General features: G+C 33.8%; 1 protein-coding gene across 5 annotated transcripts in view; it reads right to left on the bottom strand.

The window, feature by feature from the left end:
* Positions 1–15694, bottom strand: part of LOC106879980 (extracellular sulfatase Sulf-1) — a 206452-nt gene that overhangs the window by 100190 nt on the left and 90568 nt on the right. For all 5 annotated transcript variants that reach the window (XM_052971049.1, XM_052971048.1, XM_052971051.1 and 2 more), the window contains 4 exons: positions 11123–11273; positions 8537–8712; positions 7038–7157; positions 2377–2442 (listed from right to left, as the gene is read on the bottom strand). In XM_052971049.1, coding sequence (XP_052827009.1) covers positions 2377–2442; positions 7038–7157; positions 8537–8712; positions 11123–11273 — 513 coding nt within the window. The remainder of the gene's footprint in view (positions 1–2376; positions 2443–7037; positions 7158–8536; positions 8713–11122; positions 11274–15694) is intronic.

The raw sequence follows: 15694 nt of genomic DNA, 5'->3' as shown, positions 1-15694 counted from the left end.
TTGTTTTTTTTTTAATTTTGTGTTCTGAAATTTGTAAAAACTGTTCCAATAAGATTTAGCTTCCCCTTCACAATTAAAGATACTTTTAACCACAAACAGCTGATAAAAGATTCAACATTCCACAACAGAATGTTGTTTCCACACATACTTTCCACATTATTCATCAGGATTATCAACTATATCTAAAGAAGATATACAATCTAACAGGTTTCCCAGATAATCTCTAAATCTTAGTTAGGATTTATCATATGATCTATCATAACTTTATTTTTTCTATCATTACATCTCTATTCTATAAGATTTTTCATTTCTGTTTCAACACACCGTACTAATGAATGTACTGCACTGATGTACTAGTACTAATGTTACTACTTCATCAACAACCATCACCAATATCCTACATTCAACCATAATATATTGTCAAATCATCAGAGACATGTAGCTTCTATACATAAGCCACTATCCATCTGAAAAATTGTGGATTCTGTTATCTTTTCATTCCAATAATCTTATGTACAAAAGTTACATAAGATGTCTATAAAATGTGTAACTAAATTTCTTACAAACAATCTCTCATGCTCTGTTTTATTTTCTACATACATATGCTCTGTATAATACTCAAACCCAGTATTTGTAACAAGGGATACAAATACAATACACACAAAGTTATAAATACTAGTGATTTGTCAAGTAACTTAAACTTTAAATTGCAATGGATGAATCTACATATATACAAACTCCATTTGAAGATAATTTTAAATCTAATGTGCAAACAACTTTGACATTTTAAGTTAGCAAAACCATAGAATAGTCTAATAGAAAAATTGACTGATTCTTTAAGTAATAATGCAGATTATTTTTAATAGATACCAAGTAAACTTCAGGGAACATTCTAGAAATATTTAATCCTTTTGATACTAACCCACCTGAGACTACCCCTGGTTCTGTGATACAAACTTACTGTTTTAAAGTGATCTAAATTAAAAACTTTTATTATAATTTCATGCTAATTTATATTCCAAATACCAACTTAATAATGACAAAGTGATTTTACTAAATCCTGTGATATTTTAGAAATTAAGAAATTTAGAAAAAAAGACGGAATATTTTGAAAAGTGAACACAATGTAGTGATACTCCCAGCCCACAAAAGAAAAAGAAAATACATAATTAGTTAATTTTATGTCTGTAATAAAAATAGAAATTAATGTTAATGATAATTCTTATCAAGGAAAGGGGAGCAACTTCAAAATAAAAACTGATGGCATAAAATGAGAAAAAAATCTGATTTTTTTTTTGCAAGTACTGTGACAACTTTAGATATATTTCAGTGTTACTGGACCTCCTCAACAAAGCACTGTCACTCACAATCACCAGCGTTTGTAAAAGCTATGCTGATATATAGGATTTTAGTGAAAAAACATCACTGATTAGGTAATTGAAAATAATGCCACAGAAAATGTTTTCATTATGCCTTCTTTGAGAAGGATGCATAGTTAACAGAGGACTGATGTACTTAATGCATTGAGTCTCACAAAATAATTGTTGACTGAGTAAAATTACACTCATAATGAACAGAAGAACAAACCATTCACATAAATAATTCTTGTCAAAGACAAGGGAAACAACACTGAAACTTAAAATGGAAAACTAGCTAAAGTCTAGTTGGTATCTGGATCCTGCACCAAAACATCATATCTAGGATTAGGCTTATATTATTTACTTAACACTACAGAGACTACAACTGATCACCTAAATTACTACTGAAAACAATAACAAAAAGACAATAATAATCAGTTATACAAGTTTATATTTGCAATGGACTTCAGTAAAACAAATTTTCTTATTCTGATTTCTATTTCTTCAACAACACCTAACAAAAATGAAAGGATACTGGAATCAACATAATTTGGTTGACACTGAATTGAACTTTACATGTTAATTTGGAGAAATGTTTATTTTAGATGATATAACTGAAGAAAGATACATTTCAAATAATTAGGCAACCTTTAAATTTCCAGAACTATAATCAGAAATGCTAAAAAAACACTATCTCACAAGTAGGATAATTATGTTTTGTAATTAAATCACAAAGTTGAAATTTTCATTGATGAAAGAAACTTGAAAACCACATTTTGATAAAAAAAATATTAAAATGATATTTATAAGAATTTTCTAGACAGTGAAGGCTTTAATAATAATTGCTTTCTTTTAATAAAAGATACATACACTAAACTAATTAATAAGCAGCACTGTTTATAATAGTATAGTGTAGATAAGTGTAACTATTTATTATATGGAGATCAATATTTATTAGTACAGAGAGGAAATAGAGAATGAAATCTACTTCAATGAAAATTAATAAACAATTACTCACCCTCTTTCAAGAAGCACTGTGTCTCTCCATGGCTTGTTTCGACTGACGAAACCTCCTTTACTTATACTGCAGGAAAAAAAGAACTTTTTCTTCAATTATACAGTATCTTAATTAACATGTAAAAATTTCATAATAAAACCCTAATCTACAGTCTTCATATATTGCAATATCTTAATGGATGACAGGATTCCAAGAGACTGTTCTCAGCCTTGTATTTCAAGCAATTATAGTAAATACCTTATCAGCATTTTTGTTTTCTAAAATACTCACTGTACATAATTTCATGAATGAAAAGAAAAAATATGTTAATCGAAGTTTTGTATGAAGAAATAAATTTAGAAAATGAGAGAAGTTCAATAAAAGTTCTGTCAAATCATACGAGGTGTCTTTTAATGGTGAGCCAAGTAACTGGGGGTGCAACAATGGATGTTTGAGTATTCATGGGCTTGTCAATTACAAATGTGTCCTATCATTATGAGACATTATGGATAAGAAATACAGATTAATGGAAAATTTAGAAACAAAATACATCATCATCAACATCATCATGTATTTTGCAAAAATTTTAAGCATGGCTGTGTGGTAAAAAGTTTGCTTCTCAATCACATAGGGGGGCTGATTACATTGACCCCAATACTCAACAGCTGGGTTGGTAATGAAAGGGTTAATAATAATAATGATAACTGTTTCAAATTTTGGCACTAAACCAGAAATTTTGAGGGGAGAAGCTTAGTTAATACCACTGACCACAGTACTTGACTGGTACTTAATTGTATTGAGCCCAAAAGAATAAAAGGCAAAGTTGACCTCAACCAGATTTGAACTCAAAACGTGCTGGAACAAATGCAGCAAAGCATTTTCCTGATGCTTAATGGGACTGCCAGCCTGCCATCATTATTAGTTTCTAATTTCAACATAAGGCTAGCAATTTTTGAGGGGAGGGGAACAGTCAATACTTTTGATCCCAGTTCTTGTCCGGTACTATACTTTCTCAGTTCTTGTCTGGTACTATACTTTATCAATCACAAAAGATAAAAGGTAAAGTTGACCGTGGCAAGAGTTGAACTCAGAACATAAAGAGCTGGAAGAATAATGATAGCAATAACATCATCAATACCAGTAGTTATTAGCTTAACACTTATCTACACTACCATGTTTGAGTTGAGAGAGAGGGAGAAAGAGAGAGAGATAATGATGAGCTCACAAACTGCTGTTTATCATGATCACATCCAGATAACCTACATAAAATATACCAAGTAAAATATAGCAGTTAAACATTACTTGCTATCTACTAAGTAGTTTAGCTATTATGTAACTATTAAAAAATTGCATTACAATCATAATTAGTTTCAAATCCTAAGAAATTTTGGAAGATCTTGGAAGAACTTTCATACAGTTTTCTTTCTTCCTGATAACAGACACTATCTATCATGGAGTAGTTCTAGAAACTTCTATTTATTTATCCATTCCCTCTTGTATTTTCGTTTTTCTTATAAATTGTGAAAATTTTAATTGAAATAACACATTCTAAACTCTATTCTGTCAGTTAAAAACGTGCCTGGTTTGCTTTACAATAAAGGAATATAAAACATAACAGACATTTATTGAGTTCACATTACAAAGTTATGTTCATAAATCTTGACCTGATGACAACTTATAAAGCAGAGTTTGAGGTTGCTGATGGAAAGTATTAGGGTTAATGGTTAATTTATATTGTTGTAGGGGTGAGGAATGAGGATGTTTGCTTCAGATTCAATGCCATTGGTTCAATTTCTGGACTGGGCATTATGTATCGCTAAACAAAGCTCTTAAGCATTATGCATTGCTCCAGCAGAAAATGAATACTAGCCAAGGAAAGTGCTGGTACAATTCTCTCTCCCTCCAGTTGTCACATCCTTGGTGTGTTTGAGAGTACTGAAATGGTGTGTATGTCTACTTATAACTCCAAAGGCATTTAAAGTATTTAGTGGAATCATGGTACACATTGCCAAGCCATACTTGTTCATGGCTGACAGCTAGCTCTTTATATTGTTGGAGTAGACCTAGGATCAGAGAAAAAGATACAGAAACATAGACATCAAGGACGCAAAAACAAAAATCAAGCTAAATTTTTAAGTATGAGGTTTTGGAAGCGACTGAAAGAAATAAGAGCAGTCAGCAATATTCTGCAGAATAGCTGAGGCAGAAACAAAAGGAATAATAAACTTGTTGATGTGTTGATATATTAAACCTTTTGTTAACATATTTCGGATGAAATATCCCGCCTTTGTTTCAGTTAATCTATGCTCCAGACACCAGCTTTGTAATGATGACATTTTTCACTAAATTCTTCATTATTTTAAAAATTAACATGGAATTGATGGAAGGTTTTAATTTGGTTTATTTTAACCCTTTTGTTACCATACATGTCTGTCAAAATACACTCTCATTGTTTTAGTTAATTTCAAAAATAATGAAGAATTTAGCAAAATAACAGTCATTATTAATATGGTGTTTGGAACATACATCAACATGAAATTTTGGTGGAAAGTTTTAATTCAGATCACTTTAAAACAGGAACATAGAACTAGATGCAATAGAAGGGAGGTTGGTAGTGAAAAGGTTAAAATAGAAAGTTTGCATCAGAGAACAAGAAGCTGCCCCAGGAGGGTTGGTATCTAAAGGGCTAAAAGGGCATTGTGTGATAGCCTATTATATGGTAGGTAGCTTTCCCTGGTCTCATACTGGAGAATGTGTCAGAGAAATTAACCATGCATGTAGTGTGCATTGCAGAGAATTGGTAACTCCTGAGAAAACAAATATTTTTTTTACTCTAAAGAGACAACTTGTTACAATGAAGGCTAAGCTATTCTTTTTTATTCTTTTACAAGTTCCAGTCATTGGCTTGTGGCCATGCTGGGCACCACCTTCAAGAATTTTAGTTAATTATATTAACTCTTTTACTTGTTTCAGTCATTTGAGTGCAGCCATGCTGGAGCACCACCTTTAGTCGAGCAAATCGACTCCAGGACTTATTCTTTGTAAGCCTAGTACTTATTCTATCGGCCTCTTTTGCTGAACCACTAAGTTACAGGGACGTAAACACACCACCATTGGTTGTCAAGCGATGTTGGGGAGACAACCACAGACACACAAACACACACACACACATATATATATATATATATATATATATATATATATATGTATATATATATATATACATATATATATACGACAGGCTTCTTTCAGTTTCCGTTTACCAAATCCATTCATAAAGCTTTGGTCAGCCCGACGTTATAGTAGAAGACACTTGCCCAAGGTGCTTCGCAGTGGGACTGAACCCGGAACCATGTGGTTGGTAAGCAAGCTACTTACCGCACAGCCATTCGTGCACCTATTTTAATTTGAGCATTTTATTCTTCTTGTATTTGTTGAATTGCTATGTTACAGGCCATAAAGGGATTCCATATAAATAATAACACTGGTTTACAGGCAGGTGTAACAGCACACACCAATACAGACATATAAATATACAAACACTCACACAAACACACACACACACACAACTACACAAGGCCTCTGTTCATCAAATCCCACTCATGAAGCATTGCTCAGCCTGACGTAACAGTATAAAAAGACAGATACCCACAACCATGTGATTGTGAAGTAAACTTCTTATTTACACAGTTGTGTCTTCGCTTTTGTTAAAAATGTGAGAATATAAAGGATTAAACAATTGTGGTGAACTCATTAATATTTAAAAAGTGTGTATTTAATGAGAATTTGCATAAACAAACAGAAAAGCTAACACATGTCACCTGCTTCTAATTTAATATATACATATATTCATTGACAAAGCATCTTGTTTCATTAATAAATTAATGAGGATAATTTCGTTTCTACAAATATTCTATAAATAAAATACATGGTTTAGTGTTAGTGAGAACGATGAATAGTTTACAATAATAAAGGAATTGTATAATTAAGTCTGTTCTCTCACTGTTGATACTTCCCTAATTGTTATCATCATCATCATCAACAGACTAATGCTTCTTTAGAAAAATAACTTGTACAGTTCTACAGAAATGTTTCTGCATATAAATCACAATAATTTCTCCTTTCATTTATGATGCTTCGTTTCCCCCACCCCTCCACATATGCTCCTAGTTTCCCTGTCCCCACTCATTTATACATATCTCATACCTTGAGGGTACTACCTGGACCCTTCATCACCACTATTTGTCTCTTGGCAGTTACTAATCATTTGTTCCCACCAATGTAGCTCCTCTACAACAAGAACTTGTTCTGCCCCATCCCCATTTCTCTCATACCTTAACCCTTATCTCCTAGCATAAAGCCCCAACCCATCCACCTTGGGTTGCATAGTCTTGTATGCTAAATAATGACCTCAATAGTGTCAGTAACACAAGAAAAGCATCCAGTACACACTGTAAAGTGATTGACAGTAGGAAGTGCATCCAGCTGTAGTAACCATACCAAAGCAGACACTAGGGCATCATGCAGTCTTTGAGCCCATCAGATCCTGTGAAACCAGCTAACTCATGTCAGCATGGAATATGGACGTTGAATGACAACAATGCTTCATAGGACCAAATCAACCAAAAACCCAATTATTGTTATCTTTAAGAGATATTTATAAAACAAAATCTGAAACTCACTTTTTGGCAGCTTTCAAGAGTGGAAGAAGAGAGCGTCCATCCATATCAGAAGGTATATCAATCCCAGCCATATCCAAGATGGTTGGCGCTATATCAATGTTGGCAACTAAATTGTTGATACTGAAAATTAGATAAGAATGGTGTTATAAAAATACTTTCAAAGAGCAAGATGAATCATTTATGATTCAAGAAAATTTCAAAATGTAAACTGCTGGATTAATTTCTTTTAAATACTTTAAACTATAAGAATACTTTTTGCTTTACTTAACCCTTTTGTTACCATATTTCTATTGAAATCTACTTCTGAAAATAATAAAAAATTTAACAAAACAACATTGTCATTATTAACCCTTAGAGTTCTTAACACCAGTATAGCAGTAGCAATGCTAAACATGCACATGCTGTGCAGGGCCATTGATTACGAGTGTTTTGGCCCCATTTTGATCAGCCAATCAGAATGTTTGTTACATCCAAAAGTAAGACGATGTATCTACGCCCTGTCCAATTGTTTTGGTAATATGTTCTTGTAGAAATAGGGAGAAATTTCAGAATGAAATGAGCTCTAGTGTGTAAAAATAAGTCAGTACATGGTGGATACAGAAAAAAATGATACTATGACCAGGCTACACAAAACACATTAGCATTATCAGTGGCTGAGAAAAACTGGAGTGAAATTTATCATTTGCACTATATACAATACCTATGCGATCTTCCAGTCACTCTGTCCAGAAAATGCTAAAAAGTACACCTTCCAAAAATTTCTGGGTGAGTATGCCCTGGATCTGGTAGGAAAGTACAGATGTAGTATAGTCCACCATGAATCCAGAGAGCATGAAGTGCCTGCTCAACACAAAAATGTTGGACCACGCCATTCAGAAATACCTGAGGATGGCTCCACTAATCATCTATGTGTTGTCTGTTCATGCTAATACAATAAAATGAAAAGGGAAATCCCCAATGTGAAAGCCGTCAAATTTTCATTCCACTATTCTGAGTGCAAACGTCACCTGTGCATCAAGCAGGGGTTCTGCATGCTGATCTAACTGGCAAAGCAAAGTGGAATGGAATCATTTTACTGAGTGAATTTTTCTTTCATATCTTGAATCTCCTTTTAACGATGACACAACCCCAGGTAGTGATAAACCACAAGCTCTTTCACTTTTGAAGAATCAACATTGGTTTTCTTCACTGTAGTCTTAAGTAATTCTTTGAACTTTTTGTTTTGTCCTCCATCCAAATGCCAAACATAGCATAGCTGGCCATATTGAATCCTACAAGGAAGACATGTATATGACATGTCTGAATCATCTGAGTTAGTGCCTGCACAGTAAGGAATACACCTCCCTTTCACACAAAATCTTCCTTTCTGACACACAACTCTCTCTCTCTCTCTCTCTCACACACACATACATACACACACACACACACACACACACACACACACACACACAGATTCAGTTTTTTCCAGCATTTATTCCAGAAAAAGATGATGAACTTACTTAATGCCTGGCTTTATTCCAGGCCCTCTAATGATTAGAGGGACACGTACATCAAAGTCATAGGGCATTGCTTTTCCTTTAATAAGACCAAATTGTCCAAGATGATAGCCATGGTCAGATGTGTATAAAATATAGGTATCATCTAATTCACCAAGGGTCTTCAGTTCTGCGCCAACCTACAAATTAAGAAAAATAGATAATTACAGAGAAAATCATCATTTAGAGTCCATTTTCCATGAGGCATGGATTGGATATAACATTATTAAAATTAAAGTATAATAAAAATTAAAATACAATTAAAATACAGCTACTCAGTAAAATATTGGCTATAATCATATTTACCATGTTTTTGTTTTTCTATTTTTTAAAGTCAAAACCAAAATAAAAAGCAATCCACAACTTACAGAAATGCTTCTGGTACAGAAAAGATGAAAAGATCCACTTAAGCTTACAGTAAACTACTTAACCACACAGCCAGTGCCTAATGTATAAAATATATTCTCTTATTCTATTCTATTATTGGTTTCAGCTAGAGGCTGTGGCCATGCTGGGGTGCTGCCACATAATTGCTTTTCCATAAATAATTTTCCTATTTTTTAGCAAAATGCAGCAGCAAGATAAATAGAAAATGATTTTGTCAGTTATGGAATGAAATATGCCAAAAGGAGTTTGATACTCCTTTCATCATCATCATCATCATCATTTAACATCCGTTGTCCATGCTGGCATGGGTTGGACAATTTGACCAGGGCTGATAAGCTGAGGGGTTGCACCAGATTCCAGTTTGATTTGGCATGGTTTCTACGGCTGAATGTCTTTCCTAATGCCAACCACTCCGAGAGTGTAATGGGGTGCTTTTACATGCCACCAACATGGGTGCCATTTGCGTGACACCAGTATCTGCCATGACTACAATTTCAATCGGCTTGATAGATCTTCCTTCTCAAACACAGCATATTACCAAAGGCCTCAGCCATTTATCATTGCCTCTGTGAGGCCCAGCACTCGAAAGGTGCTTTTTACATGCCACCGGCACAGTTGCTAGCCTGTGACACCAGCATCAGCCACATTACTTCAGTGAGGTCCAACACTCAAAATGTGTTTTTTAGGTGCCACCAGCACAGGTGCCTGTTACATGACACCAACAATGGTCACAACTATGATTTCACTTGGCTTGATGGGTCTTTGCAAGTATGGCATATCGCCAAACATCTCAGTTGCTAGTCATTGCCTCCGTGAGGCCCAGCATTCAAAGATCATGCTTCACCACCTTATCCCATGTCTTCCTGGGTCTCCCTTTTCCACAGCTTCCTTCTACTGGTAGAGATCGGTACTTCTTCACACAACTGTCCACATCACATGACCATACCAATGCAGTCATCTCTCTTGCACACCACGTCTGATGCTTTTTATGCCCACCTTTTCTCTCAAGATGCTTACACTCTGTCGTGCATGCACACTGACATTGCATATCCAGCAAAGCATACTAGCTTCATTTCTTTCAAGCCTATGCATGTCCTCAGCAGTCACAGCCCATGTTTCACTGCCATGTAGCAAAGCTGTTCGCACACAGGTATCATAGAATTTGTCTTTCACTCTGAGGGAGAGACCCTTTGTTACCATCTTAGTAAATGATACCATTCTATAAGGGCCAGGTTAGCAAGGTAAACCTTTGACAGTGACTCTCTCAAACAGACATCTCTAATTGTTACCAAAATAGTTCTCGTGTCTTACTCCAGGGGCTAAAATGAATAGTCTCTGGAGTAAGGCATTTTGTATAAAGCCAAGTTCAACCTGGCTGTCTTTTTGGTACAATCTTACAACTTGGAAAGGAAAAGAAACTGCAAAGGAAGAGAAGTTCTGTGATTTTCAAAAACTGGAGACAAGAATACATTTGGACCAACACAGTTACAAAATTATTCACAGATGGTAACCGATTTATATCATCACTCCTTCTTAACTCTTTTCTTTCCATATTTCTGTTGAAATACAGTCTTTATTTCAAGTAATTTTTTTAAAAAAGGTAAAATTTGCTAAAATAATTTTGTCAATATTAAACTGGTGTTTGGAATTTAAAACGACAGCATTTTTATTGAAATTCTTATCATGGATCCAAAAGATAGTCTTGTGTGGGTTGATATCTAAAGAGTTAAATCACACCCTACCATCATTGGTTGATGTCTGGGATTTTACTAAGATTAAATAAATAAAAAAATGACTGGATGGTCATGGCTGGGATGCCTTTGACCTTAGCTCTGCTTCACCATTTTCTCACCATATTTCTGTTGAAATACACTGTCTTTGTTTGAGTCAATTTTGAAAATGAAGAATTCAATAAAAATAACCTTGTTATTAAGCGGACGTTTGGAACATTAATTTGAAACTTTAATGGAAGATATTTTATTTAGATGACTTTACAACAAAATATATCATAGAACCATGGGTAATCCCAGTCAGATTGGAATCAACAGAACAAAAGTAGACACCATCATACAGTAAAAGTATTGCATACAATTCCTGTATGAAATAGGTAAAGAAATCAAAAACCAAAAACAGGAATTGTTCATATTGTTTAGAAGAGCTCACCTTTTCAACTAAATCATCAACCGACTGCAACGTTTGGAGACGTTTCATCTGCAATCTGTCAGTGAATAACTGATGAATTGGTTCCATTTTCTGCATATGTTGAAGTAACCATTGCTTGTCTTTGTTTGGAGCATAATTCCAACTTGGTGTTCTTTAAAAATAAAAGTCAGTAGATTTAGTGAATAAAACACAGAAACTAGACAAATATGTCATAATTTATTAGATAGAAGTAAAGTTTCATATTTACAAATGAAAAGAAATAAGAGGTAGTGATGTTCATGACTCCCACAAGGATTTAAACCTTTTAGCATTCAGATTACTCTATCACATGTTATGCTTATTTATTCACTTTTTTTTTAAGTAACTAAAGTAACTATGCATTATCATGTAACTTCAAGATATTGATGACATGATTATTTTTAGAATGACACAGCAAGGCAGGATCTGACTAGTTTGAACATAAAACAGGTAGAAGATTTGGGCTGGACATGGCTGGTTCATATGCTAAAGGGCTAAACAATTTATATGTTAAAAATGATGTCAGCAAATTTAAAACTAGGTCACCAATTCAGTTTGCTAAAAACTTTGACACATTGTTGCAGTTACAACACTGCACACATATAGTTGCATTCCTTAGGTGCATACATACCTACACCCTCACACTGAATAAATTGAAATGTAATACATATATATATATATATATACACAAATAATATTCCAAGGCATAGTAGATCAATGTCATGTGTTCAAAACTTATGTAGCATTACTTCTAATGTCCAATACACAAGGCTGCATCACTGGGAGGATAGCTAACCACCAATATGTAAAACTCTATAACCTCTGACCTCCCAACAAACATGGAGAGAAATTCATGTAGAAATTGAAAAAAATAAACCATTTGTTGTGTACCGATATTTTAATAGGATCTTGTCTTTTCTTGTACATCTATTAATATATTCTGCCGTTGGTGCACAATATATTAATAAATATCTATTAATACAGGTAAAATTCTTAACAGACTGAGTGAATTAAGAAAACAGCTGGGGATTAAAGCTATGTTGCTTTTGAAGAAGGAAAATAGAATCTGTGAGAAAATATGATAAGAATGTAGAGTAACAACTGTGTCAGAGAAAATGGTAGAACTAATAAAGGATTAACTGGAATAGTTAAAGATTACAAATGAAATAAACCAAATGGATTGAGATAATTTTGTAAAATGTCTCAACATTATAGCATCATGCAGAACAAGAAAATAACAGTGATAATGGTGCAGATACTAATTAAAGTAATAATTCTTGGAATGCTGAAATTTATTTTCTCAAACTCAAAGTTACACCTTCTTATCCATAGATAATTAAATTCTTCTAGCGACTTTATCTATTTTTCTCTTATTTATTCATTTCTCTATTTCTAAAGCAATGACTTTTAGAATGTAATATTGAGTAAAATTCTTCAACTGTCTCCAAGAATGGTGAAGCTATCACAGAAAAAGGAGGAAAGATATCATTAAGTTTTGCATGACATTCAGATATGAGGCATGAGGTTTCTGAGTTCAAATTTCAATAAGCTCAAGATTTGCCACCAGAATACTAAAATAAATAACAGTAACACATATGTTAAGTGACTAGTGTCGTATCTACCTTCATTAAAGACAAAGTTTAGATTGATTAAGTAAATAAGATCTTGGACTCACTAGAGATGAGTTCAAATTCACTGCAAGTGTTTTGATGTGCGTTTCTGAGAAAAACATTTTTGCTTCAGCTCACTTCTCAAAAAATAGTTACCATATTGCTTGGAACTGTTACCTTCCACCATTATAAAGGGAAAAGCGCTTGCACTTTGCTGGACATTGTTGGTGAACTAAACAAGAGCTGGCAAGTGACCTACTGCTATGGATGCCAAAGCATGGCCATACTAGAGCAGGTCATCCAAACACAATGTATGTAAATCAACTCACCAGAAACATTGGATGCCGGCCCAAAGACCTCCCTCAACTAGCGCAGGATTGAGATGGATGGCATGCATGGGTTTAAAAGGTCTTATGATAATGGTTCCTTGAAACTAAAGCTAAATACTAGTTCTTTTAAACTTCTTAAAATGCAGGGAGTATTTTCTCATACTTGTTTCAGTCATTAGACTGGCCATGCTGAAGCACAGCCATGAAGAATTTTGGTCAAATGAATCAACCCCAGTGCTTATTGTTTTTAAGCCTGGTACTTAGTCTATTGGTTTCTTTGATCGAACTCCTAAGTTACAGGGACATCAACACACTAACAGTCAAGTGGTGGTTGGAGACAAACACTAACACACACACATATACAACATGCTTCTTCCAGTTACCTTTGAGCAAATCTATTCACGAGGCCTTGGTTGGCCTAGAATATAGTGAGAGACACCTGCCCAACATGCCACACAGTGGGACTGAACCTGGGACCATGTGGTTAGGAAGCAACCTCTTTACCACACAGCTATGCCTACACCTATGTTATTTACATAACATTTTATTCATGTTTTCATTAAGAGAGGTCTGGGCCTCGTAAGGTGATCTCATATCTTTCTAAATCACTGTCATAATCATTTATCTTTTACTAGTTTCTTGTTTCAGTCATGCGGGGCTGCTGCTGCCTTGGAAGGTTTTTAGTTGAACCAATCAACCCTAGAAATTATTTGTTAAGTCTGCTGCTTATTCTAGGAGTCACTTTTGCCAAACCACTAAGTTGCAGGGATGTAAACAAAACACCAGTTGTCAAGCTGTATGGAGGGACATGGACACACACACACACACACACACACACAACATGCTTCACACAGTTTGGGACAACCAAATTCATTAACAAAGTATCAATCAGCCTGGGGCTATAGTAGGAGAAAGTTGTTCAAAGTGCTGCACAGTGGGACTGAACTCAAAATCACATGGTTGCAGAGCAAGTTTCTTAACCACACAGTCATGCCTGCACCTCTAGCTATTCATCTTAAATTTTATTTCATCATGACAAAAATTACTTGTGTCTAAAACTCAACATTAACTTTACCGTTTTTATACAAAAAATTATAAGAAGATATTATTGCCAGATTCATAGAAAAAAAATTTTAATGGGATTTCTGTTTCCTTACAAAAAATGTTGTTCATATATTCTACTATTAAACATGAAATCAAAACAAAACAAAAATAAAATAAAATTTCCAACGATCAAAGCAATTAATTAGAAATTGAACAGAAAGATAAATAAAAGCGGAAAAGAAAAATGGGAGAGAAATAGTCGTTTATGTTTCACATAAAAAGCATTTTTTAGTTAATGAGAAAAAGAAAAGAAGCAAGGTACGTTGTTTGTGTGTATGTTTGTCGAAAAGGAGTGAGGTTAAATGCCAATATTCCTTCAGCCATCTGGTCTATTATTAAGTTTTTGACAAGTCACAGGGTCTAGATACATACATTACTGACACACACAACACAGAGAAAACTGCTTTGTTAATATGTTGCTGAGTCACTAACTCCAGAAAACCAGATGCGGTAGCTTGAATGGCTTTTTTTTTTTTGTGTGTAGCAAAATTCAGCAGTTATTACCAATTACATTTGCATGTGTGAATAGACACAAAGACACACACATATAAACACAGAGAGGAGCTAAAAGCTTTCGTATTGTTTGATGGCTGAATCTTGTTGTTATGCCGAATACAGGGAAATGCAATGAAACGAAAAATCACAAACACCAACAAGTTTTGTCTATTCTTAATATCAAACTGGTTTCCACTTTACTGTGTTAATATACGCCAATCAACAATAACAAACTTGACAATTCAGTTATAAACATACCAACAAATAGGAATTTCTAGAGTTGTGTGTGTGTGTGTGTGTGGTCAATTTGAGGGAGTTATAACCTCATTAGGGATTATGTAATCCAAGACCGGTTAATCTCTATCATATAATGCGAAAGTCACTTGTATATGTTACGGATTATTGTAATTATATATATTATTAATATTGAAGGATAGAAAAAGGAGAGAAATGGATGCATGAAAAATTTATTTGTATGTTAAACAATTTTGAAAAATTTCTTTTAGAAACATTGCAATACAAATAAATTGATTATAAGTTGTAAAGCTGAAAAAGAATTTTAAAAACCTACTTATGTTTCTATGCTATCCCCTAGTTAATTAGAAATTCTAAGCATTTGGTTAAATGCTAAGAAAAAATCATATTCTAACTATATGAGGTAGAACTTCAGGGTTTTTAAAACCCTCCATGCATCCTTCAAAAATGATAACCTAAGCCCTACAAGTTCATAAAAATCCTGAAGAAGTTCTACCCCATATAGTTAGAATATGATTTTTTTCTTAGCATTTAACCAAATGCTTAGAATTTCTAATTAACTAGGGGATAGCATAGAAACATGAGTAAGTTTTTTAAATTCTTTTTCAGCTTTACAACTTATAATCAATTTATTTGTATTGTAATGTTTCTAAAAGAAATTTTTCAACACTTTTTAACATACAGATAAATTTTTCATACATCCAATTCATTCTATTTTCTTTCCTTCAATATTAATTATATATATATATATATATATATAT

Source organism: Octopus bimaculoides, chromosome 10, assembly GCF_001194135.2.
Source record: "Octopus bimaculoides isolate UCB-OBI-ISO-001 chromosome 10, ASM119413v2, whole genome shotgun sequence".
Taxonomy (NCBI): Eukaryota; Metazoa; Mollusca; class Cephalopoda; order Octopoda; family Octopodidae; genus Octopus; species Octopus bimaculoides.
This window is presented reverse-complemented; position numbering and strand designations above follow the sequence as displayed.